Source organism: Pleurodeles waltl, chromosome 11 (genome assembly GCF_031143425.1).
Source record: "Pleurodeles waltl isolate 20211129_DDA chromosome 11, aPleWal1.hap1.20221129, whole genome shotgun sequence".
NCBI classification, from domain to species: domain Eukaryota; kingdom Metazoa; phylum Chordata; class Amphibia; order Caudata; family Salamandridae; genus Pleurodeles; species Pleurodeles waltl.
Genome location: NC_090450.1, coordinates 1,023,316,630 through 1,023,343,981, shown reverse-complemented (window position 1 = coordinate 1,023,343,981; position 27,352 = coordinate 1,023,316,630). Strand labels below are relative to the sequence as shown.

General features: G+C 49.8%; 1 protein-coding gene across 1 annotated transcript in view; it reads left to right on the top strand.

Annotated features, from left to right (window-relative positions):
* Positions 1-5,543, top strand: part of TMEM132B (transmembrane protein 132B) — an 816,836-nt gene extending 811,293 nt beyond the window's left edge. The window contains exon 10 of the mRNA XM_069215373.1: positions 2,418-5,543. Coding sequence (XP_069071474.1) covers positions 2,418-3,566 — 1,149 coding nt within the window. The 3' untranslated portion in view covers positions 3,567-5,543. The remainder of the gene's footprint in view (positions 1-2,417) is intronic.
* The last annotated feature ends 21,809 nt before the right edge of the window (positions 5,544-27,352 follow it).

Below are 27,352 nucleotides of genomic sequence, written 5' to 3'. Positions count from 1 at the left end.
TTTCCTTTCACCTCTTGGTCTCTTATGCCAGAGACCACCCTTGCACCAGCTCCAGCGTGCTAGTGATCCAAGTTCAAACACTGCCTGATGTTGGTACCAAAAGAGGTTGCCATTCCTCCTCTGGGTGTGACCACTCTGGTCTCCTTTCATGGTGACTGCCATCTTTGGGTGCAAAAGGCAGTCTACGTTGTACCCCATGACCAACGTCTACTGACCCTCTCCCCATTCCAAAATCCAAGTCATTTGAGTTGGGACAAAGTCCTTCCTTGGCCAGAGTGCCCGGGCCCTTTTCCCATCCTGCCCTGCTGGTTCCCCTGTGGACTCAACCCTGGAAATGGCGAGAAGTGGCCAGATATCCACAAATAGGCTATTCCCACATTATTGTCTGATTAAAAACCAGGTGGTGGAAAAAGCTAAAAACATAAAACTGTGCTCCATGAATTTGGAACAACACCTACACAGGTCATTCTTGTTCTTCTACTCTTCACCTCAGAAGGAACTGAAAATAAATGTCCTTCCAGAAACATCTCAGCCACCATCATAGAAAATCCCGTCTCTTCTCCCCCCTCAGCACAACCTGAAGAAAACACATCTTCCCTCTTCCCTGAATTACTCCCAATTACCAAAACTAAACACAACCTAGCATTACGTTTTAAATTGGCTTCATAGAATTTCATATTTGTATCTACATGCGTGAGCCCTGCCCAGGATGGGTCTTTAGCACGCGGACACCTCCATTCAAGGCCAACCCGCACTTCTACATTTGCATTGAACCCAGAGGAGCGTAAAGTGCGTGAGCCTCTGGTCAAAGGCATTTCCCAAATTCAGATCTCATAAAACTAGTTTGATCTTTGAAATGTTCACTGAAGTACATCCATATGTTATATTTCAGAACAGTACACACCTCCACTCGTGGATCTGGAGGTTTGCACCTTCTTAAGCAGCTCATATCCCACCACGCATGTGTGTTAACCTGCGCTGGCAGGCTAGGCACAGAGACAGACAAAGCATTTGTCCATTTTCTTTTCTATTGTATGATATTGTGATAATTATTTACTACCACAGTGTGGGGCGCTGTAGCTCTTGACTACATGGGTAGCGCTCAACACCATGTAGGGTATGTGCTTGGAAGGATGTTGCCTTTGTTTTGATCCTATGTGGGAAGCGTGTCCATGTCGTACGTGATGACCACAAAGGTGGAATTACTGTCAAATTGGACACAGGCCTTAGCAGTGTGACAGATGAAGAAGTGTGAGAGACGGGTATAGTTTATGGTTTCAGCAAGCTGGCAGCTTCGACGAGCTCTGTAGCTCCCTTTATGGTATTTCCTATATTCATAGTTAACTTTGCTGGTTAATGCACTTGATTGTCCATTCTGAGATATTTTGTTAATGGTCCTGAGCAGGCGTAGATCAGAGGGATAAGTGGTGGAGGGATCTGTGGGGATGGTCTTTGGTACTATCATCCCCAATCTAATTGTCGTCATGGGATGTGAAGAAGGGGTCGCAGTATGTCCCTAGTTGGCACCTGCAGTGGTGGACTAAATTATAATCTTCCATTCACCAGTGGCATGTGGCAGATCTCTTTAGTTATTCCTTGCCCGTCCAGTTGGTGATGGGTGGGCTATTCCTGTGGACTGGCCCAGTACTGGGTGATAGACACACCCCTTAGCTGCTTTGTCTTATGAGAAAGTAAGTGTCAAACAGTTAAAGGGAATTATTATATAGCCGGTATGAGCTAAGGTCAACCAGCTTTATGACATCACTAGTAGAATGAATTATATATTGTATTTGTATTGTAATTGCATTTACATAGCGCTTGCTACCAGATATGGGGTGTTGTACACTTTACGCCGGGCAGCACCCTGCTCCGGATCCCAGGGTCAGTAGGAGTTTGGTTATTTTGGTTAGACTTGCACTCCTAACTCCAGTTTCTTTGTAGTAGAATAAATTAAAAGGTTTTAGGTGTGATCCATAGTGAGGGGGTGGGGCATGTGAATCCATCCTTTAGTTTTTAAAAGATGTACAAAGGATGCAGAGGCTGGGAGCCCCCATCCCAGCAACAGAACTGAAGAATGGACTTGCTCAGGCTGTGTGAAGTATTGAATGGACATCGGCAAAACTGCGTGAGAGCGAAGCAATGTGAGAAGGACGAACTCAGTTCACTAGTGCCACCTCAGAGCGAGGGCACGTGTGTGAAGTTCTGCAAGTGTGAGGAACGCACTTCACTACAAAGGGGTGATAGTGAAGATGCCCCTGTCCTGCTGCTCTGTATGAGAATGGAATCCACTTCACTGCAGTTGTATAAATGCACCGAATGCAGATTGACATAGCGTTGTGAAAATGCGATATGGGTGTGTAGACATACAAACATTAACGCAGAATATTACCCTACTCTTGTCTCCGTTTCTCCCCTAGGAAGCAGCTGTCAGCGCCTGGATCCAGTTCAGCGATGGCTCGGTTACACCAATGGATATTTATGAATCCAAGGACTTCGCCTTTGCCGCCTCCTCATTGGATGAAATGGTGGTCTCCATCCATCAAGGCTCAGAAGAAGATTGGCCACTTGTAGTTGCAGAGGGAGAGGGCCAGGGACCTCTTGTCAAACTGGAACTGGGTATTAGTGAGGCTTGCCAGAAGAACAAGAGGAAGGGCAGTCTAGCAACTGGGACAGGGAGCATCAAAGTCAAGTTTATCCCAAAACAACCAGACCACGAAGGAGACTCTAATGACATCGGAGCTGTAGACCAGGACGTGAAAAGCCACAATAGTAACTCCATTGAGAGGGCAGCAGAGCAAGAGGGTAGGGGTCTGGATTCAATCAAATATGGAATATCTTTTAATTCTGAGGAGAGTAGCAACAGAAGCACACCATCAAACTCTCCTGATGGTAGGGTAGGCCTAAAAAAAGTCAGCGATGGTGGTCAGCTGCAAACTCTCCCTCCCAGCCTCCTAGGTTTCCCAACAAAAGTAGACTTCCCAGTTCCAGCAAATAGGAGTGACCTTTTGCTGACCTCCCGGACACTGACAGACTTGGAGATTGGTATGTACGCTCTGCTGTGCGTTTTCTGTCTTGCAATCTTGGTCTTTTTAATGAACTGCGTTGCCTTCACATGGAAGTACAGACACAAACGGTTCCCTGCTCCTGAGCATGGCACAATCCCCCACTCTCATGACTGGGTGTGGCTGGGGAATGAGGCGGAGCTCCTGGACAATGTGGCCGACCTGTCACTGCCGGCCGGGGAGTGCACCACCATGATCGACCGGGGACTGCAGTTTGAGGAGAGCAACTTCCTCCTTAATGGAGTATCTCAGAAGAATCTTCATGGTCAGATGCTTCGACCATCTGACTACGCTTATGAGAAGGAACATACAGAGCCCTTGAACCCCTCAGGATCCAAGAGGAAGAGGGTAAAGTTCACAACATTTACAACAGTTTTGCCAGAGGACGGAGGGCCGTACACTAACTCAGTCGTCTTTGGCAATGACGATAACATCAAGTGGGTTTGTCAAGACATGAACCTTGGTGACTCTCACGAGCTCAGAGACTACATGGAACGACTGTAAGAAAGAAGGAGAAGACTTTTTACCTTTGTATTCACCTTTATGCCTTCCGTTTTATATGGTGGAGCAGGACAGGCCAACAGCAATATGAGGTTAAAGAGGTAGCCTACACAGGATCGATGAAAGACCACGTGTGGCAGGACTGGTCTCTTGGGCAGCAAGGGGAGGTGCACAGAGTGCCGGACAATACCTATGGTCACACTACCTGGAAGTTGCTTTAAGTCATTGTTACACCTCAAGATGAATGCAGTCGTTTCATTTAGAACTTCTACAAAGAATTTGTAATTTAATATATACTGTATGTTTTGGGTTTTCATCTTATCACTTGTCAGCAGAAATGTTTTTTCTTCACCCCAAGATTTGCAGATTCATTTGGAGTCGAGCAGGTGAGCATCCCTCCATCTCACTAGTTCATCAGAGGATCTGGCCTCTGCTTCCTTGCCAACAGAATGAGTTTGTTTCTGAAAAACAAAAAATAAATAACCCTTATGTGCAGGGAGTTTTCTCGTATTGGGGTCATTGTGTTTCTCTTTCCCCATACAGCCAAATCTCACACAGCAGATCTGGACAAAGAAATCGAGTTACCTTGCCCCACCTGTAAATAGGGAGGGGTGACCATGACTGTGACCTTGGGGTCCAGCGGCAGAGGCACCCCAGGTCACCAGCATCCAAGGGTGAGCAAGCTGAGGCTCTGTCATCAGAAGACGTCTTCTTCCCGCCCACCCCACACACACTTCTCCACCTTTAGTCCCCATTACAAGTAGCCAGCAATTTGGCCCATTCAGGCATGGAGCCTCAGGGGCCACTCAGAATTGAGGAAATAATGAGGGAATTGGTAACTTGTGGTCTGATTCTATTGCTAATTCCATATTTTTCTCTCGTCTTTCACTTGTTTTCAACATCCACAATCTGTGTGTGGAGGTGGGAAACATCATTCTTAAGGGGCTGGTAACTTGTGCTGCTGGCCACTTGTAATTTGGGTGTAAATGAGTAACCTGAACTGCATGTTTGGTGGGTGTGTGGACAGAGATGTTTAAGGCAAAAGCAAAGTGAGGTCTGGCCACAGGCCCCAACCTTTCAGGGGCCCCGGAACAGAGCTGGCTCTGTTCGGCCGAGAGTCTTGCCCTGATGACCTCAAATTATTCTTAGAGATTGATTTAAATACTTTTTCCTTCAATTTATTTTTAATGTGTGTGATGTGGGAAAGTCTATTACAGACTCCTTCCTATTTATGTTTCATGCAACATTCATAAAAAGCTTCTTTTAGATCAAACCAGAAGCTCACATATGAGACATGGAAGGTGTCACAGACATCATCTGCAGTAATGTTAGTGAGCTGCTGCTGGGTTACAATAATGAAAGCACAGCACTGTCCCTGAATATTAGGTGTAAACACATTTGTAATTTGGATGAGTGTCTGTGCACTGGCAGTGACCTGGCCTAAGAGGGCATGAAAGAGCTGAACCTGGATCACAGATGTAAAGCTGTTCTGAACAGGGGCCCCGAAGATACATTTGGCCCAGGGCCCCCAAAATCCTTAAGATGTCCCTATGTGTGGAAAGGTTCCTGCTCCTTCCAGCTGTAAAGGTACCTCCAGGGCATATGTGGGTGATGCTGGAACTACCATGAATTTTCACATCAGTGAACTGAACCTTAGGAGGCTTTAATTGAATTATGGAAGGGGTGCGTTGTTCACTCCTTGGCCGAGGTTCTGAGAGGTGACAAGTAACGCTGTGCTGCATTGCGTGACAGGGAGAGAGCAAGAGAGTGCCATATTCACATAGAAATGGTTCGTTCCTAGTCTTGGTGATGATTTCAGCTGCAGTGCGCCACGCACACACTTTGTGCGTGCGTCTAGCATAGGTTTTGTACAAGAAGGGTAGCCTTCCTGTACAAAATACTATGCCTAGACAAGCGGAAAGTGTGCAGCACACATGCAAAGACAGAAAAGCGAGGAGAAATTAAAACATTTCTGTGTTTAACGCCTGTTTTTCTGCTGTGTTATTGTTTGGCACTGAACAATGTTAACTGATGTTTTTGACAATAGGGTTGAGATCAAAAAGCATGGGTGGTAGCACGAGTGCGCCCATGTACCACCCATTTAACGACCCCTGACGCAAAGTAACGCAAAGCAGTGTTTCACGCTCTTTTGCTTTACTTTGCTACACAAATCAATGCAAATACCAATTTGCGTTGGTTTGCGAATCCCCAAAAAAGTTTACCATTGGTTTAGCGTTACAAAAGGAAATGCTATCCTGACGCTAAACCTTTGAGAATCTGCAGCTAGAGCCTTCTGTCGCACTGAGTCACATTGTGGGGTTGTTTTGGGAGGAGGGGTCTCACCAGATGTCTGGCTCCCAAAGCAGATTTAACATTAAACAGGAGAGTTTTACAAACACCAGACAGGAAACCAACGCTCTTCTGGTATATGGAACAAAATCTCAACTAACCTGTCGTGGTAATGAGTAAAATCTGGCATAGAGCATCACCCCTTGGCTATTCTTTGGACTCGCTGCTTTATAACATATCCGGGACACACACCCAGAATGTCTACACAGCATGCCTCTGCCCCAGGGGTACTAACCGTCCACAAAGCGCATCCCTGGATCTCTACCCCAGCGGCACTAACCGCCAACACAGTGCATCTGTGGATCTCTGCCCCAAGGGCACTAACCACCCACAAGGTGCATCTCTGGATCTCTGCCCGAGGGACACTAACCATCCACACAGCACGTCTCTGGATCACTGCCACAGGGCCACACAGCCATCCACACAACGCGTCTCTGGATCATTGCACCACGGGTACTAACCATTCACACCATGCATCTCTGGATCACTGCACCAGAGGCACTAACCGTCCACACAGCCCAGCTCTCAATCTATATCCTAGGGTACTAACCGTCCAAAGCGCATCCCTGGATCTCTACCCTAGTGGCACTAGCCGCCAACACAGTGCATCTGTGGATCTCTGCCCCAAGGGTACTAACCACCCACAAGGTGCGTCTCTGGATCTCTGCATCCGGGCACCAACCATCCACACAGCATGTCTCTGGATCACTGCCACAGGGCCACACAGCCATCCACACAGCGCGTCTTTGGATCACTGCACCACGGGTACTAACCATTCACACCATGCATCTCTGGATCACTGCACCAGAGGCACTAACCCTGCACGTAGCCCAGCTCTTAATCTATATCCTAGGGTACTAACCGTCCACAAAGCGCATCCCTGGATCTCTACCCCAGCGGCACTAGCCGCCAACACAGTGCATCTGTGGATCTCTGCCCCAAGGGCACTAACCACCCACAAGGTGCGTCTCTGGATCTCTGCATCCGGGCACTAACCATCCACACAGCATGTCTCTGGATCACTGCCACAGGGCCACAAAGCCATCAACACAGCGCGTCTCTGGATCACTGCACCATGGGTACTAACCATTCACACCATGCATCTCTGGATCACTGCACCAGAGGCACTAACCCTGCACGTAGCCCAGCTCTTAATCTATATCCTAGGGTACTAACCGTCCACAAAGCGCATCCCTGGATCTCTACCCTAGTGGCACTAGCCGCCAACACAGTGCATCTGTGGATCTCTGCCCCAAGGGTACTAACCATTCACACCATGCATCTCTGGATCACTGCACCAGAGGCACTAACTGTCCACACAGCATGTCTCTGGATCACTGCCACAGGGCCACACAGCCATCCACACAATGCGTCTCTGGATCACTGCACCACGTGTACTAACCATTCACACCATGCATCTCTGGATCACTGCACCAGAGGCACTAACTGTCCACACAGCCCAGCTCTCAATCTATATCCTAGGGTACTAACCGTCCAAAGCGCATCCCTGGATCTCTACCCTAGTGGCACTAGCCGCCAACACAGTTCATCTGTGGATCTCTGCCCCAAGGGTACTAACCACCCACAAGGTGCGTCTCTGGATCTCTGCATCCGGGCACCAACCATCCACACAGCATGTCTCTGGATCACTGCCACAGGGCCACACAGCCATCCACACAATGCGTCTCTGGATCATTGCACCACGTGTACTAACCACTCACACCATGCATCTCTGGATCACTGCACCAGAGGCACTAACCGTCCACACAGCCCAGCTCTCAATCTATGTCCTAGGGCACTAACCGTCCACACAGCACATATCTGGATCTCAGCCCCAGGGGCACTAACCGTCCACACAGCATGCCTCTAGATCACTGTCCCAAGGGCACTAACTGTCCACAGAGCGCATCTCTGGATCTCTGCCCAAGGACACTAACCATCCACACAGCACATCTCTGCCCCAGGGGAATTAACCATCCACCATACGCATCTCTGGATCTCTGCCCCAGGGGCACAAACCATCCACACAGTGCATCTCTGGATCTCTGCCCCCTGGAGCATTAACTATCGACACAGCCCATCTCTGGATCTCTGCCCCAGGGGCACTAACCATCCACTCAGCGCGTCTCTGGATTTCTGCCCCATGGGCACTGAGCATCCACACAATGCGTCTCTTGAATGTCTGACCCAGGGGCACTAACAGTCCACAAAGCACGTCTCTGGATCTCTGCCCCAGGGGCACTAACCGTCCACACTGCACGTCTCTGGATCATTGCCCAGGGGCACTAACCATCCCCAAAGCCTATCTCTGGATCACTGCCGCAGGGTCACTAACTGTTCACACAGGGCGCCAATGGTATTAACCATCCACACAGCACATGTCTAGATCTCTGCCACTGGGGTGCTAACCGTCCACACAGCATGCCTCTAGATCACTGTCCCAAGGGCACTAACTGTCCACACAGCATGCCTCTAGATCACTGTCCCAAGGGCACTAACTGTCCACACAGCCCATCTCTGGATCTCTGCCCAAGGACACTAACCATCCACACAGCACATCTCTGGATCTCTGCCCCAGGTTAGTAGCCGTCCACACAGTGCGTCTTTTGAATCTCTGCCACAAGCAGTCCACTAAGCACATCACTGAATCTCTGCCCCAGGGGCACTAACAGTCCACACAGTGCATCTGTGGATCACTGCCCCAAGGGCACTAACCGTTCACACAGCTCATCTTTGGATCGCTGCCCCTGGGGCACTAATCATCCACACAGCGTGTCCCAAGATCACTGCCCTAGTGGCACTAACCGTTTATGCAGCTCATCTCTGGATCCCTGCACAGGGGCACTAAACAACCTCACAGCATGTCCCTGGATCTCAGCCCCAGAGGCACTAACCTCCACCCAGCGCATCTCTGGATTTCTGCCCCAGGGGCACTAACCATACACACAGTGATTCCCTGGATCACTGCCCCAGGGACGCTAACCATCCACACAGCGACTCTCGTAATCTCTGCCCTAGGGGCACTAACTGTCCATGCAGCACATCTTTGCCCCAGGTCTACTAACCATCCACACAGCGCATCCCTGGATCACTGCTCCAGGGGCACTAACCATCCACACAGAGCATCTCTGGATCTCTGCCCAGGGCAACATACCTGTCCACACAGCACATCTCTGGTCCTCTGCCCTAGGGTTGCTAAGCATCCACACAGCACGTCTCTGTATCTCTGCCCCAGGGGCACTAAACGTCCACATAGAACGTCTCTGAATCTCTGCCCAGGACCACACAACTGTATACACAGCGTGTCTCTGTATCTCTGCCCCAGGGCAATAACCATCCACAGAACACGTCTCCGCCCAAAGGGCAGTAACCATTCACACAGCGCATTTCTGGTCGTACCATAACATGTTATGAGGGCTCCTTCAGTGGTCCTTTTATTACTCCAGACCGCAGTCTGGTCCCATTACTATGTGTACAATGACATATAACTCATGCATTTGTCAGTCCCACATGACACATTATCATTAATGGACACATGTGGGACCCCTGGTCTGTACCTGTAACACAGAGCACATTGTGTTATCTGCTGCAGCTAATGTCAGGTGCCACGTACCCAGGACTCTTGTGGCAGCCATCGTTCTGTACATGTGACAAAGATCATACATATAATCTGTCACATGAGACAGCGGGATACACGTGTCCAGGACACCCATTGGACCCCCAGTCAGTACATGACACATATCACCTGTGTGACCCTAGTGTATACGTATGACACAGTGTGCATGTTTTATCGGTCACATGTGGCTTCAGGTTACGTGTGCCTAGGACATCTGTAGCACCCCCAGTCTGTACACGTGACACAGTGCACATTGTGTCATCTGTCAGTTGTGATGTCGAGTTACACATGCCCAGGACACCCGGGGTACCCCCAGTCTGTACATGTGACTCAGTGTGCATTGTGTCATCTCTCAGTTGTGATGTCAGGTTACACATGCCCAGGACACTTGTGGGACCCCCAGTCTGTACATGTAACACAGTGTGCATTGTGTCATCTGTCAGTTGTGATGTCCGGTTACACATGTCCAGGACTCCTGTGGGACACCCGGTCTGTACATGTGACACAGTGCACTTTGTGTCATCTGTCAGTTGTGATGTCAGGTTACACATGCCCAGGACACCTGTGGGACCCCCAGACTGAACATGTGGCACAGAGCACATTGGTTATCTATCACATGTAACATTAGGTTACACATGCCCAGGACACCTGTGGGTCCTCTAGTCTGTACATGTGACTCAGTGTGCATTGTGTCATCTGTCAGTTGTGATGTCAGGTTACACATGTCCAGGACACCTGTGGGACACCCCGTCTGTACACGGGACTCAGTGTGCATTGTGTCATCTGTCCGTTGTGATGTCAGGTTACACATGCCGAAGACACCTGTGGGTCCTCTAGTCTGTACATGTAACACAGTGCACATTGTGTCATCTGTCAGTTGTGATGTCAGGTTACACATGCCCAGGACACCCGGGGGACCCCCAGCCTGTACATGTAACTCAGTGTGCATTGTGTCATCTCTCAGTTGTGATGTGTGATTACACATGCCCAGGACACCTGTGGGTCCGCTAGTCTGTCCATGTGAATCAGTGTGCATTGTGTCATCTGTCAGCTGTGATGTCAGGTTACACATGTCCTGACACCTGTGGGTCCTTTAGTCTGTACATGTGACTCATTGTGCATTGTGTCATCTGTCAGTCGTGATGTCAGGTTACACATGGCCAGGACAACTGTGGGACCCCCAGTCTGTACATGTGAGTCAGTGTGCATTGTGTCATCTGTCAGCTGTGATGCCAGGTTACACATGTCCAGGACACCTGTGGGTGCTCTAGTGTGTACATGTGACTCATTGTGCATTGTGTCATCTGTCAGATGTGATGTCAGGTTACACATGCCCAGGACACCTGTGGGTCCTATAGTCTGTACATGTGACTCATTGTGCATTGTGTCATCTGTCAGTTGTGATGTGGTAACACATGTCCTGACACCTGTGGGTCCTTTAGTCTGTACATGTGACTCATTGTGCATTGTGTCATCTGTCAGTTGTGATGTCAGGTTACACATGCCCAGGACACCTGTGGGACCCCCCAGTCTGTACATGTGAAACAGTGTGCATTGTGTCACCTGTTAGTTGTGATGTCAGGTTACACATGTCCAGAACACCTGGGGGACACCCCAGTCTGTACATGTGACACAGTGCGCATTGTGTCATCTGTCAGATGTGATGTCAGGTTACACATGCCCAGGACACCTGTGGGTCCTCTAGTCTGTACATGTGACTGTGTGCATTGTGTCAACTGTCATTTGTGATGTCAGGTTACACATGTCCAGGACACCTGTGAACATGTGACACAGTGTGCATTGTGTCATGTGTTAGTTGTGATGTCAGGTTACACATGTCCAGGACACCTGTGGGTCCTCTATTCTGTACATGTGACACAGTGTGCATTGTGTCATCTGTCAGTTGTGATGTCCGGTTACACATGCGCAGGACACCTGTGGGACCCCCCAGTCTGTACATGTGACTCAGTGTGCATTGTGTCATCTGTCCGTTAGGATATCAGGTTACACATGCCCAGGACACCTGTGGGTCCTCTAGTCTGTACATGTGAGACAGTGTACATTGTGTCATGTGTTAGTTGTGATGTCAGGTTACACATGCCCAGGACACCTGTGGAACCCCCCAGTCTGTACATGTGACACAGTGTGCATTGTGTCATCTATCAGTTGTGATGTCAGGTTACACATGCCCAGGACACCTGTGGGTCCTCTAGTCTGTACATGTGACTGTGTGCATTGTGTCAACTGTCAGTTGTGATGTCAGGTTACACGTGCCCAGGACACCTGTGGGACCCCCAGACTGAACATGTGACACAGTGTGCATTGTGTCATGTGTTAGTTGTGATGTCTGGTTACACAAGCCCAAGACACCTGTGGGTCCTCTAGTCTGTACATGTGACACAGGGGGTGATTCTGACTTTGACGGGCGGCGGAGGCCGCCCGCCAAGGTCCCGCCGGCAGAATACCGCTATGCAGTCAGAAGACCGCCGCGGTAATTCTGAGTTTCCCGCTGGGCTGGCGGGCGACCGCCAGAAGGCCGCCCGCCAGCCCAGCGGGAAACCCCCTTCCATGAGGATGCCGGCTCCGAATGGAGCCGGCGGAATGGAAGGGATGCGACGGGTGCAGTTGCACCCGTCGCGATTTTCAGTGTCTGCTTGGCAGACACTGAAAATCTTGGTGGGGCCCTGTTAGGGGGCCCCACGACACCCGTTACCGCTAGCCAGGTTCTGGCGGTCAAAACCGCCAGAACCAGGCTGGCGGTAAGGGGGTCGGAAGCAGCGCCGCCATGGAGGATTCCCCTGGGCAGCGGGAAACTGGCGGGACACCGCCGGTTTCCCGTATCTGACCGCGGCTGTACCGCCGCGGTCAGAATGCCCATGGGAGCACCACCAGCGTGTTGGCGGTGCTCCCGCGGTCGTTGGCCCTGGCGGTAGACTACCGCCAGGGTCAGAATGACCCCCACAGTGTGCATTGTGTCATCTGTCAGTTGTGATGTCAGGTTACACATGTCCAGGACACCTGTGGGTCCTCTAGTCTGTACATGTGACTCATTGTGCATTGTGTCCTCTGTCAGTTGTAATGTCAGGTTACACATGTCCAGGACACCTGTGGGACCCCCCCAGTCTGTACATGTGACACAGTGTGCTTTGTGTCGTCACTTGTGATGTCAAGTTACACATGCCCAGGACACCTGTGGGACCCCCAGTCTGTACATGTGGCACAGTGTGCATTGTGTCATCTGTCAGTAGTTGTGATGTCAGGTTACACATGCCCAGGACACCTGTGGGACCCCAGTCTGTACATGTGACACAGTGTGCATTGTGTCGTCAGGTGTGATGTCAGGTTACACATGCCCAGGACACCTGTGGGACCCCCCAGTCTGGACATTTGACTCCATGTGCATTGTGTCATCTCTCAGTTGTGATGTCAGGTTACACATGCCCAGGACACCTGTAGGACCCCAGTCTGTACATGTGACTCAGTGTGCATTGTGTCATCTGTCAGTTGTGATGTGTGGTTACACATGTCCAGGACACCTATGGGTCCGCTAGTCTGTCCATGTGAATCAGTGTGCATTGTGTCATCTGTCAGTTGTGATGTCAGGTTACACATGCCCAGGACACCTGTGGGTGCTCTAGTGTGTACATGTGACTCATTGTGCATTGTGTCATCTGTCAGCTGTGATGTCAGGTTACACATGCCCAGGACACCTGTGGGTCCTATAGTCTGTACATGTGACTCATTGTGCATTGTGTCATCTGTCAGTTGTGATGTGGTTACACATGCCCAGGACACCTGTGGGTCCTCTAGTCTGTACATGTGACTCAGTGTGCATTGTGTCACCTGTCTGTTGTGATGTCAGGTTACACATGCCCAGGACACCTGTGGGAACCCCCAGTCTGTACATGTGACACAGTGCGCATTGTGTCATCTGTCAGTTGTGATGTCAGGTTACATATGTCCAGGACACCTGTGGGTCCTCTAGACTGTACATGTGACTCATTGTGCAGTGTGTCCTCTGTCAGTTGTAATGTCAGGTTACACATGTCCAGGACACCTGTGGGTCCTTTAGTCTGTACATGTGACTCATTGTGCATTGTGTCATCTGTCAGTTGTGATGTCAGGTTACACATGCCCAGGACAACTGTAGGATCCCCAGTCTGTACATGTGACTCATTGTGCATTGTGTCATCTGTCAGTTGTGATGTCAGGTTACACATGCCCAGGACACCTGTGGGTCCTTTAGTCTGTACATGTGACTCATTGTGCATTGTGTCATCTGTCAGTTGTGATGTCAGGTTACACATGCCCAGGACACCCGGGGGACCCCCAGTCTGTACATGTGACTCATTGTGCATTGTGCCATCTGTCAGTTGTGATGTCAGGTTACACATGCCCAGGACACCTGTGGGTCCTTTAGTCTGTACATGTGACTCATTGTGCATTGTGTCATCTGTCAGTTGTGATGTCAGGTTACACATGCCCAGGGCACCTGTGGGACCCCCAGTCTGTATATGTGACACAGTGCGCATTGTGTCATCTGTCAGTTGTGATGTCAGGTTACACATGCCCAGGACACCTGTGGGTGCTCTAGTGTGTACATGTGACTCATTGTGCATTGTGTCATCTGTCAGTTGTGATGTCAGGTTACACATGCCCAGGACACCTGTGGGTCCTCTAGTCTGTACATGTGACTCAGTGTGCATTGTGTCAACTGTCCGTTGTGATGTGAGGTTACACATGCCCAGGGCACCTGTGGGACCCCAGTCTGCACATGTGACACAGTGCGCATTGTGTCATCTGTCAGTTGTGATGTCAGATTACACATGTCCAGGACCCCTGTGGGACACCCATTCTGTATTTGTGACACAGTGTGCATTGTGTCATCTGTCAGTTGTGATGTCCGGTTACACATGCCCAGGACACCTGTGGGACCCCCAGTCTGTACATGTGACTGTGGCCATAGTGCCAACTGTCAGTTGTGATGTCCGGTTACACATGCCCAGGACACCTGTGGGACCCCAGTCTGTACATGTAACACAGTGTGCATTGTGTCATCTGTCAGTTGTGATGTCCGGTTACACATGTCCAGGACTCCTGTGGGACACCCGGTCTGTACATGTGACACAGTGCACTTTGTGTCATCTGTCAGTTGTGATGTCAGGTTACACATGCCCAGGACACCTGTGGGACCCCCAGACTGAACATGTGGCACAGAGCACATTGGTTATCTATCACATGTAACATTAGGTTACACATGCCCAGGACACCTGTGGGTCCTCTAATCTGTACATGTGACTCAGTGTGCATTGTGTCATCTGTCAGTTGTGATGTCAGGTTACACATGTCCAGGACACCTGTGGGACACCCCGTCTGTACACGGGACTCAGTGTGCATTGTGTCATCTGTCCGTTGTGATGTCAGGTTACACATGCCGAAGACACCTGTGGGTCCTCTAGTCTGTACATGTAACACAGTGCACATTGTGTCATCTGTCAGTTGTGATGTCAGGTTACACATGCCCAGGACACCCGGGGGACCCCCAGCCTGTACATGTAACTCAGTGTGCATTGTGTCATCTCTCAGTTGTGATGTGTGATTACACATGCCCAGGACACCTGTGGGTCCGCTAGTCTGTCCATGTGAATCAGTGTGCATTGTGTCATCTGTCAGCTGTGATGTCAGGTTACACATGTCCTGACACCTGTGGGTCCTTTAGTCTGTACATGTGACTCAGTGTGCATTGTGTCATCTGTCAGTTGTGATGTCCGGTTACACATGCCCAGGACACCTGTGGGACCCCCAGTCTGTACATGTGACTGTGGCCATAGTGCCAACTGTCAGTTGTGATGTCCGGTTACACATGCCCAGGACACCTGTGGGTCCTATAGTCTGTACATGTGACTCAGTGTGCATTGTGTCATCTGTCAGTTGTGATATCAGGTTACACATGCCCAGGACACCTGTGGGTCCTATAGTCTGTACATGTGACTGTGTGCATTGTGTCATCTGTCAGTTGTGATGTCAGGTTACACATGCCCAGTACCCCTGTGGGACACCCGTTCTGTAATTGTGACACAGAGCACATTGTGTTATCTGTCACATGTGAGATGAGGTTACAATGCTCAGGACACTTGCGGGACCCTGGTTTGTAGGTTTGACACCGATCCCATTGTGATTTCTGCCATGTGTGATGTAAGGTTACATGTGTTAGGAGAAGTGTGGGACCCCCGGTCTGTACATGTGACACTGTGTGTATTGTATTATCTGTCATGTGCCGACAGGTTACATGTGTCAGGGCACCCGTGGGACACAGAGCACGTTGTGGTATGTGTAACAAGTGACGTCAGGAGACGCGGCCAGGACACCTTTGGGAGCCCCAGTGTGCACATGTGTCAGAGATCACACAAGGCTGTGTAACCCATGTGATATGTGGTCTGAGGCTCCAGGGTCGCATGTACGTTTCAACACCACACGCGTCAGCAGGGAGCGTCGGACACATAGGACATCGCCCCTGTGTGCGATCCTGGGACTTCACGTTTCTACCCTCACTTTGCTGCAATAAAGTGCAGGGCACCTCGTGACTCCGGTGATGTGTGAATTGTACATGGTGTCAAGGAAATGTTTAGTTGTGAAGTGTACATGTTGTAGGGCAGGCGCTGCTAGGGGCGGCAAACAAGCACTGGCTGCTGCACAGTGTGTTAGATGTCTTCCACGGAATGTGCCAACCTGGGGCTTTCCACACACCTCCGCAGGCGCCGCTCGGGCCGGGGCTGCGCCCCTCCTTCTGGGCCCACAACGCGCTCTATGAAGGATGCTTCATCGTTTTATCTGCAAAATACGTGATTTTAGTTTACCTCAAGCAGAGATCTCTTTAACGGAAACAGAGAAACAGGTGTGACGTGACTTTCCAAACTTCTGACATGGACATCCGTTCTCCAAAATGCCAGGGAGGCGGAAGTGACATCATGAACTGTTTGGCCCTATCCCCGTGACATCATAGAACGTGACTTCACTTGGCCATTGACTCGGATAACCTAGTTATTTCTGATGACCTTTGACCCCGCGATATCACTGTACACGGAATCCGAAGTTAAAGGTTCGCCCTTGTGACATTAATGGGGGAAGCCTGGCTTAGATGCCAATCTATGCTCACGGTGTCTTGGGTGCAGCCGTCATGTGCCAGACAACGGTCATGTGTCTCAGTGCAAAGAACCCCATGTGCCCTCCGAGGTCTGGGCACCGCATCATTTGTCCTGGGACAGCCATCATGGCTTCAGTGCGGGCTCAACACCTAAGAAGGTGTCGCCGAGGCCTGTGGTTAGAGGCATAAAGAGGTCTGTGGTTGGAGGTACAGCCGAGGCCTGTGGTTAGAGGTATAAAGAGGTCTGTGGTTGGAGCTGTAGTCTGTGGTTGAAGGTACAGCCGAGGCCTGTGGTTGGAGATGGAGCCTAGGCCTGTGGTTAGAGGCATAAAGAGGTCTGTGGTTGGAGGTACAGCCGAGGCCTGTGGTTGGAGGTGTAGTCTGTGGTTGTAGGTATAGCCGATGCCTCTGGTTGGAGATGGAGCCTAGGCCTGTGGTTAGAGGCATAAAGAGGTCTGTGGTTGGAGGTACAGCCGAGGCCTGTGGTTAGAGGTATAAAGAGGTCTGTGGTTGGAGGTGTAGTCTGTGGTTGAAGGTACAGCCGAGGCCTGTGGTTGGAGGTGTAGAGAGGTCTGTGGTTGGAGGTACAGCCGAGGCCTGTGGTTGGAGGTGTAGAGAGGTCTGTGGTTGGAGGTACAGCCGAGGCCTGTGGTTGGAGGTGTAGAGAGGTCTGTGGTTGGAGGTACAGCCGAGGCCTGTGGTTAGAGATATAGAGAGTTCTGTAGTTGCAAATATAGCTGAGGCCTGTGGTTGGAGGTGTTGTCTGTGGTTGGAGGTGTTGTCTGTGGTTGGTGGCATAGCCAAGGCCTGTGTTTGGAGGTAAAACTGAGGCCTATGTTTGGAGGTACAGCCTAGGCCTGTGGTTGGAGGTGGCCTGTGGTTGGAGGTGTAGCTGAGGCCTGTAGTTGGAGGGACAGTTGAGGCCTGTGTTTGGAGGTACATTCGAGGCCTGTGGTTAGAGGTGTAGTCTGTGGTTGGAGGTACAACCGAGGTCTGTTGTTGGAGGTACAGTTGAGGCCTGTGTTTGTAGGTACAGCCGAGGCCTGTGTTTGTAGGTACAGCCGAGGCCTGTGGTTGGAGGTGTAGTCTGTAGTTTGAGGTATAGCCGAGGCCTGTGGTTGAAGGTGTAGTCTGTGGTTGGAGGTATAGTCTGTGGTTTGAGGTATAGAGAAATCTGTGGTTGGAGGAACAGCCAAGGCCTGTGGTTCGAGGTGTAGTTGAGGCCTACGTTTAGAGGTACAGCTGAGGCCTGTGTTTGGAGGTGTAGTCTGTAGTTGGAGGTATAGCTGAGGCCTATGGTTGGAGGTGTAGACTGTGGTTGGAGGTACAACCGAGGCCTGTGGTTGGAGGTGTAGCTGAGGCCTGTGGTTGGAGGTACATTAGAGACCTGTGGTTGGAGGTATAGCCAAGGCCTGTGTTTGGAAGCGTAGTGGTCTGTGGTCGGAGGTATAGCTGAGGCCTGTAGTTGGAGAGTCAGCCGGGGCCTGTGGTTGAAAGTACAGCAGTGCTCTATGATTAGAGGTACAGCTCTCGTCTATGGTTTGAGGTATAGAACGGTCTGTGGTTGGAGGTACAGCAGTGGTCTGTGGGTGGAGGTACAGCAATGGTCTGTGGTTGGAGGTACAGCAATGGTCTGTGGAGGTATACCTGAGGCCTGTGGTTGGAGGTACAGCAGTGGTCTGTGGTTTGAGGTATAGTGAGGTCTGTGGTTCGAGGTACAGCAGTGCTCTGTGGTTGGAGGTACAACCAAGGCATGTTGTTGGAGGTATAGCTGAGTCCTGTGGTTGGAGGTACAACCAAGCCTTTGGTTGGAGGTATAGCTGAGGCCTGTGGTTGGAGGTATAGCAGTGGTCTGTGTTAGGAGGTATAGCTGAGGGCTGTGGTATAGCTGAGTCCTGTGTTGGAGGTACAGCCAAGGGATTGGGTGAGCCTCCTACCAGTGACAGGGAAGGAATTCCCTGTCATTCGTAGGGCCTACCGCCATGTTTTTTGTGGGAAAACCATGTCGGGAGGCTGGCTCAAAATGTCGCCGGAGGTACTATAGCAGCCACCGGGCTGGAGATTGTTATCTCCGGCATGATGGTATGCATGGTAAATTGGCGGGTTGGCTGCTGACCAGTGCTAAAGTGCAAATGCTCCCTATGTGAAATTATATGTGTAATAGGCTTTCCCATGATTGGCATATTTGATTTACTATTAAGTCCCTAGTAAAGTGCACTAGAGGTGCCCAGGGCCTGTAAATCAAATGCTACTAGTGGACCTGCAGCACTGGTTGTGCCACCCACATGTGTAGCCCAGTAAACATGGCTCAGACTTGCCACTGCAGTGTCTGTGTGTGCAGTTTTTAAACTGCCAATTCGACCTGGCAAGTGTACCCACTTGTCAGGTCCAAACCTTCCCTTTTTATACATAAAAGCATCCGGAAGGTTGGCCCTAGGCAGCCCCATGGGCAGGGTGCAGTGTATGCTAAAGGTAGGACATGTAGTGATGGGTTTTTACATGTCTTAACAATGACATACTGCCAAATTCGGTTTTCACTCTTGCAAGGCCCATCCCTCTCATAGGTTATCATAGGGGCGGCATTTACATATTCTTAAATTGCAGGTTCCCTTTGAGAGCAGATAGAGGTATGGAGTTTAGGGGCTCTGAACTCACAATTTAAAAATACATCTTTCAACAGAGTTAGTTTTTAGATTGTTAGTTTGAAAATGCACTTTTAGAAAGTAGGCATTTTCTTGCTCGAACCATTCTGTGACTCTGCCTGTTTGTGGATTCCCTGCCTGGGTCAGCCCGACAGTTGGGCTGTTTGCGACTCCCCTCTAGACAGTGACACAAAGGGAGCTAGGGTATGGCCTGCATATCCTGATGAGCTATCTGGGCTAGAGTGGAGGGAGGAGTAATCACTTACACCTGAAAGGGCTGTGCCTGCCCTCGCACAATGCAGTGTCCAACCACCTGGTGTGAGTCTGGAGCCTGGCCTGGGTAAGGCAGGATCTTGTGAACAACAGAGACTTTCCTTTGAAGTTTGCCTACTTCAAAGGCAAAAAGGGGTATAAGTAGTGGATCCAAAACCCCAGTCCTTAAATTACCTTTTGAAACCAAGAAGAACCTCTGCCAAGGGGAAGAGCTGAAGAGCTGAGAAGTGCTGCCCCTGCGTGTGACTGTGCTTTGTTGGGCTGTCCTGCAGTTGCTGCTTCTGCTGTGAAAGGGGAAAAGACTGGACTTTGTGGTATACTCCTGCTTGAGAAGAATCTCCAAGGGCTTGGACTGAGCTTGCCTCAGGGACAGCAAAGGCTTCACCGACCAGTCTCTGAGTCTGCACGCTGTGGACTCTAGCTTCTCTGAGGGTGCCATTCCAGTTCCTGGTCCCCTGAGAGTGAATTTCTGGTAAAATCCTGTGAAACAATGCTGGACACCGCCGTGCGACTTTGCAAAGATGCCACTGCCTGGAACCTGCGATGTCGCCTACACCTGAAGCCGTGGACCTCGCAGAAGCGCGACAACCCCACCGACATAGCAGGCCCTGCGTCACCGATGCCGCTAATGACTAAGACCTCGCAAGATCGGAGTGTTGTAGCACCGACATTCGTGACACCTGACTCCGTTACAGTGCCTGTGACCCTGTGACGTGACCCTGTGAAGTCGCCCTGTAGCATTGTGACTTTGCCGGACTTTGATTTTGCCAGAGGTCCCCAGGCACCTACTCGAGACCGACACTGCCTCACCTCCACCACACCACAGAAAGGACCCGACTCCTCTTCATGACACCTCCGCTCCTTCGTCTCCCAGCACGGGAACCGACACGGCCTCGGATCCAGTGACGCCTCACTCCCCGACTCCCTGCACTGGGCTGATTTGCTAATGTACTGTATCTAGGGGTCCGTGTGACTCCGTAAACTGCACCAGTTGCATAGCATTGTAGGAAACGACTCAGTCACGACGCCGCTTATCATCAAATTGCAGCATTGGTGCTTCTAGGCACTATTTTTGTGTTTTCAATTACAAACTCATAGTTTTAATTGTGTATTGTGGATTTTTATCGTATTTGGTCTTGTTCTACTTAGATAAATTATTGCTATTTTTCTAAACCAGCGGGAAGTCCATTTTATAGTGTTTCACTGTATTATTGCATGTGTTGGTTGTGAAAGGAGGCCTCTTTTTGCATGGTTAGCCCCCCACTTTTTGCCTGATGTCCTAGAAGTTGTAGCGCCCAGGGTCTCTGCTAACCAGGTTTCCTGGGCCAGAGCTCTTTCCCTATATCTGTTGTGATGCTTGGCACAATTGGATACACTCTTAACTTTCCTTGTAAGTCCCTAGTAAATGGGTACCCATGTACCCAGGGCATGGGATATTTAGGGTAGGCCCCTAAGGGCAGCAGCACGGATTGTGCCACCCTGTAGGGCCCTGCACCCAGTACTGCCATTGCAAGCTGAACATACTGGGGAAAACCTAAAAAAACAAATTCAACATGGCACACTCCCTGTGTGCCCTATCCACCTTACACTGCATATGTTATAGGTAAGTCACCCCTCTAGCAGGCCTTCCAGCCCTAACGCAGGGTGCACCATACTATATGTGAGGGCATAGTTGCATGCGCAATATGCCCCCACTGTGTCCTTGCCAAACCTGGGACATAGTGAGTGAACAGAGCAGCCATTTTAAGTACATGTACTGGACACTGGTCAAACATGAGTTCCCCAGCTACATAATGGCCACCTTGCACTGTGGGTTGTTTGGTATCAAACTCAGGATGGTAAATCCAATCTGGTACCAGTATCAGATTTATCCTAAATGTACCAGGGGGTTACCTTGGAGGTGCCCCTTGCAAAAGCTAACCTAACTGGCATGGTTGTTGACTGGTTCCTTCCAGCATGCCACTTCCAGACAGCGTATATACAAACCTTGTGGGGAGCCCTGTTGTAGGAGGCTGGACTGGCTTATAGTGAGTACCAAGGGGTACTTGCACCTTGCACCAGGCCCAGTTATCCCTTATTAGTGTATAGGGTGTCTAGCAGCTTAGGCTGATAGATAATGGTAGCTTAGCAGAGCAGCTTAGGCTGAACTAGGAGACGTGTGAAGCTACTACAGTACCACTTAGTGTCATATGCACAATATCATAAGAAAACACAATACACAGTTATACTAAAAATAAAGGTACTTTATTTTTATGACAATATGCCAAAGTATCTTAGAGTGTACCCTCAGTGAGAGGATAGGAAATATACACAAGATATATATACACAATAGCAAAAATATGCAGTATAGTCTTAGAAACCAGTGCAAACAATGTATAGTTACAAAAGGATGCAATGGGGAAACATAGGGATAGGGGCAACACAAACCATATACTCCAAAAGTGGAATGCGAACCACAAATGGACCCCAAACCTATGTGACCTTGTAGAGGGTCGCTGGGACTATTAGAAAATAGTGAGAGTTAGAAAAATAACCCTCCCCAAGACCCTGAAAAGTGAGTGCAAAGTGCACTAAAGTTCCCCTAGAGACAAAGAAGTCGTGTTAGAGGAATAATGCAGGAAAGACACAAACCAACAATGCAACAACTGTGGATTTCCAATCTAGGGTACCTGTGGAACAAGGGGACCAAGTCCAAAAGTCACAAGCAAGTCGGAGATGGGCAAATGCCCAGGAAATGCCAGCTGCGGGTGCAAAGAAGCTTCTACTGGGCAGAAGAAGCTGAAGTTTCTGCAGGAACGAAAAGGGCTAGAGACTTCCCCTTTGGTGGACGGATCCCTCTCGCCGTGGAGAGTTGTGCAGAAGTGTTTTCCCGCCGAAAGAATGCCACCAAGCCTTGCTAGCTGCAAATCGTGCAGTTAGCGTTTTTGGACGCTGCTGTGGCCCTGGAGGGACCAGGAGGTCGCAAATTGGACCAGGAGAGAGAGGGGGTGTCGAGCAAGACAATGAGCCCTCTCAGCCGCAGGTAGCACCTGGAGAAGTGCCAGAAACAGGCACTACGAGGATGCTTGAAACGGTGCTCACCCGAAGTCGCACAAAGGAGTCCCACGTCTCCGGAGACCAACTTAGAAAGTCGTGCAATGCAGGTTAGAGTGCCGTGGACCCAGGCTTGGCTGTGCACAAAGGATTTCCGCCGGAAGTGCACAGGGGCCGGAGTAGCTGCAAAAGTCGCGGTTCCCAGCAATGCAGCCCAGCGAGGTGAGGCAAGGACTTACCTCCACCAAACTTGGACTGAAGAGTCACTGGACTGTGGGGGTCACTTGGACAGAGTCGCTGGATTCGAGGGACCTCGCTCGTCGTGCTGAGCGGAGACCCAAGGGACCGGTAATGCAGCTTTTTGGTGCCTGCGGTTGCAGGGGGAAGATTCCGTCGACCCACGGGAGATTTCTTCGAAGCTTCTGGTGCAGAGAGGAGGCAGACTACCCCCACAGCATGCACAAGCAGGAAAACAGTCGAGAAGGCGGCAGGATCAGCGTTACAGAGTTGCAGTAGTCGTCTTTGCTACTATGTTGCAGGTTTGCAGGCTTCCAGCGCGGTCAGCAGTCGATTCCTTGGCAGAAGGTGAAGAGAGAGATGCAGAGGAACTCGGATGAGCTCTTGCATTCGTTATCTAAAGTTTCCCCAGAGACAGAGACCCTAAATAGCCAGAAAAGAGGGTTTGGCTACTTAGGAGAGAGGATAGGCTAGCAACACCTGAAGGAGCCTATCACAAGGAGTCTCTGACATCACCTGGTGGCACTGGCCACTCAGAGCAGTCCAGTGTGCCAGCAGCACCTCTGTTTCCAAGATGGCAGAGGTCTGGAGCACACTGGAGGAGCTCTGGACACCTCCCAGGGGAGGTGCAGGTCAGGGGAGTGGTCACTCCCCTTTCCTTTGTCCAGTTTCGCGCCAGAGCAGGGCTAAGGGGTCCCCTGAACCGGTGTAGACTGGCTTATTCAGAATTGGCACAACTGTGCCCAACAAAGCATTTCCAGAGGCTGGGGGAGGCTACTCCTCCCCTGCCTTCACACCATTTTCCAAAGGGAGAGGGTGTCACACCCTCTCTCAGAGGAAGTTCTTTGTTCTGCCGTCCTGGGCCAGGCCTGGCTGGACCCCAGGAGGGCAGATGCCTGTCTGAGGGGTTGGCAGCAGCAGCAGCTGCAGTGAAACCCCAGGAAGGGCAGTTTGGCAGTACCAGGGTCTGTGCTACAGACCACTGGGATCATGGGATTGTGCCAACTATGCCAGGATGGCATAGAGGGGGCAATTCCATGATCATAGACATGTTACATGGCCATATTAGGAGTTACCATTGTGAAGCTACATATAGGTAGTGACCTATATGTAGTGCACGCGTGTAATGGTGTCCCCGCACTCACAAAGTTCAGGGAATTGGCTCTGAACAATGTGGGGGCACCTTGGCTAGTGCCAGGGTGCCCTCACACTAAGTAACTTTGCACCTAACCTTTACCAGGTAAAGGTTAGACATATAGGTGACTTATAAGTTACTTAAGTGCAGTGTAAAATGGCTGTGAAATAACGTGGACGTTATTTCACTCAGGCTGCAGTGGCAGGCCTGTGTAAGAATTGTCAGAGCTCCCTATGGGTGGCAAAAGAAATGCTGCAGCCCATAGGGATCTCCTGGAACCCCAATACCCTGGGTACCTCAGTACCATATACTAGGGAATTATAAGGGTGTTCCAGTAAGCCAATGTAAATTGGTAAAAATGGTCACTAGCCTGTTAGTGACAATTTGAAAGTAATGAGAGAGCATAACCACTGAGGTTCTGGTTAGCAGAGCCTCAGTGAGACAGTTAGGCACCACACAGGGAACATATACATGCACACCTATGAGCACTGGGGCCCTGTGTGACAGGGTCCTAGTGACACATACATATAGGCCACAAACCTATGAGCACTGGGGTCCTGACTAGCAGGATCCCAGTGACACATAACAACCATACTGAAAACATAGGGTTTTCACTATGAGCACTGGGCCCTGGCTAGCAGGATCCCAGTGAGACAGTGAAAACACCCTGACATACACTCACAAACAGGCCAACAGTGGGGGTAACAAGGCAAGAAAGAGGCTACTTTCTCACACAACCCCCCCCAAACGAAGGACAATAAGGCTAACCTTGGCCAGTTGAGACTTTATTGTCTAAGTGGTGATAAGTAGAGAGTAGCTCTGCAATAGACTGGTTACTCCCTTTATCATCCACTATATGGTTACTTCCCTGTGGGGATGTAAACCACCCTGTTTGAAGTTTTTTAGCTAAGCAACAATGTGAAGATGTATTTTCAGAGTTTCTATCAGTAAGGTTTAGTTTAGAGCAGTGGGAATTGTCCACTGAACCTATTTGTAGTGATGGAAATGCCAGACAGGGATGCTGTCTCAGAAAAGCCATAGCTGGGCAAAAACTTTGTCCATATGGCTGGAAGAGAGAACAGGGATGCTGTTTCTCTTGGGTTGGAGCAGGGCAGGGATGCTGTCCTATCAGCTCCACACTAGGGCAGGGATGCTGTCCTAAGTGTTGTGAGGCAGTGCAGAGTTTCTGCACTAAAGTTTCTCTGGGAGGGTTGGAGGGATGCTCCATGTTAACTAAAATGGTGCTCTTTTTCTCACCAATGTTAGTTATCCCACAGAGAGGTACTTCTACCTCAGGGAGTACAGCTTTGCCAGCTGATGCTTCCCTTGGAACAGGTGCCACCCCAGGAGAGGTTTCTCCCACCACAGGAAAGGTATCCTGAATGGCAGGGTGGTTAGGGGATACTGTGATACCCTTTTTACCTGTTGATGGAGAGGGATCCTGAGTTTTCAGGCCTTCTCTCCTTTGCTTTTTCATTTCAGTAGAAATGAGAGGGAACAATTCCTCTGGGATGCCCAGCATGGCTGCATGGGCATAAAACTCTACATCAGCCCAACCTGAGGCCTCTAGGTCATTACCTAAGAGACAGTCTACAGGTAAGCTAGGTGATACCACCACCTGCTTAGGGCCAGTAACTCCACCCCAACTAAACTGAATTATAGCTAAGGGAAGAAACTTAGTGGAGTTATGGACATCAATAATTTTATACTGTTGTCCAATGATGTGTTGATCAGGGTGCACTAGGTTTTCAGTCACCAAAGTGAAACTGGCACCTGTGTCCCTGTAGGCCAAGGCCTCAACACCATTTATTGAAACTGTCTGCCTGTACTTATCCATTGTAAGGGGACAAGCAGCCAGTGTGGCAAGGCCAATGCCACTAGGTGTGACAGAAACTGTCTTGGGACTGACTACCCCAGTTTCTATGATGGACCCATAAGTGAACCCAACTACACTCTTTGCTTGACTGTTGCCAGCAGTCCCACCACTAGTACCACTACTGCTAGGGGCACTAGAGCTTGATGTATTAGTGGTGGTAGGCTCAGGGGGTTTACCTGGACAGGACTTATCCCCTGGCCTATGGCCTCTGTTTTTACACACAAAGCACCAAGGCTTTTTAATGTGTGCAGGTTGAGAAGAAGAGGAAGAATTAGTTTTATCCCCACCCTCTGAAGAGTGTTTAAGATTTGAAGTGGGATCTTTGGTTTTACCCTTGTCCCCATGCTTATCTTGAGATTTTTCACCATCTTTCTTCTTAGTGTTCTCTTTGTCACCCCCTGTATGAACTTTTCTGTTCACCCTTGTTCTGACCCATTTGTCTGCCTTCTTTCCCAATTCTTGGGGAGAGGTCAGATCAGAGTCCACCAAGTACTGGTGCAACAAATCAGACACACAATTCTTAAGAATATGCTCTCTCAGGATCAAGTTATACAGGCTGTCATAATCAGTAACTTTACTGCCATGTAACCACCCCTCCAAGGCCTTCACTGAATGGTCAATGAAATCAACCCAGTCTTGTGAAGACTCCTTTTTGGTCTCTCTGAACTTTATCCTGTACTGTTCAGTGGTTAAGCCTTAACCATCCAGGAGTGCATTCTTAAGTACTGTAAAATTATTGGCATCACTTTCTTTCACAGTAAGGAGCCTATCCCTACCTTTTCCACTAAATGATAGCCATAGGATAGCAGCCCACTGCCTTTGAGGGACATCCTGTACAACACAGGCCCTCTCAAGTGCAGCAAACCACTTGTTAATGTCATCCCCCTCCTTATAAGGGGGAACTATCTTGTGCAGATTCCTGGAATCATGCTCTTTTGCAGGATGACTATGGGGAATACTGCTGCTGCCACCATGGGTTTCTAAACTCAACTTCTGTCTTTCCTTCTCTAGTTCAAAAGACTGTCTATCCAAATCCAGCTGTTGCTTTTTAAGCTTCAGCCTGGTTTGTTCCACCCTCAACTTATTGAGTTCCCTCTCTAACATTCTGTCATCAGGGTTGGTGGGAGGGACATTCCTAGATACAGAGGTATGATGGGAATGAACAGAAGGAGACCTGTCCCTTACAGAAGCCACCCTAACAGCTTGGCTAACAGAAACATTACTACCAGTATGGTGAGAATAAATGCTTTTGCTATGATGTGAGACAACACTATTTGTATGGTGTGGCTCATCATCATTACCAACTATGCTAGACTGTCTAGTAATGGGCAGGCTAGGAAGTTTCACTCCTGAATCTTTTCCTGGGGGAGTCCCTGAATCAGATTGGGAACTATTAGGTACTTTTTCAACAGATGGGGCACCTATAGCCTTATCTTGTTCTCTAAGCATGTTAAGTAACAGTTCCAAGGAAGGATTCTTCCCTA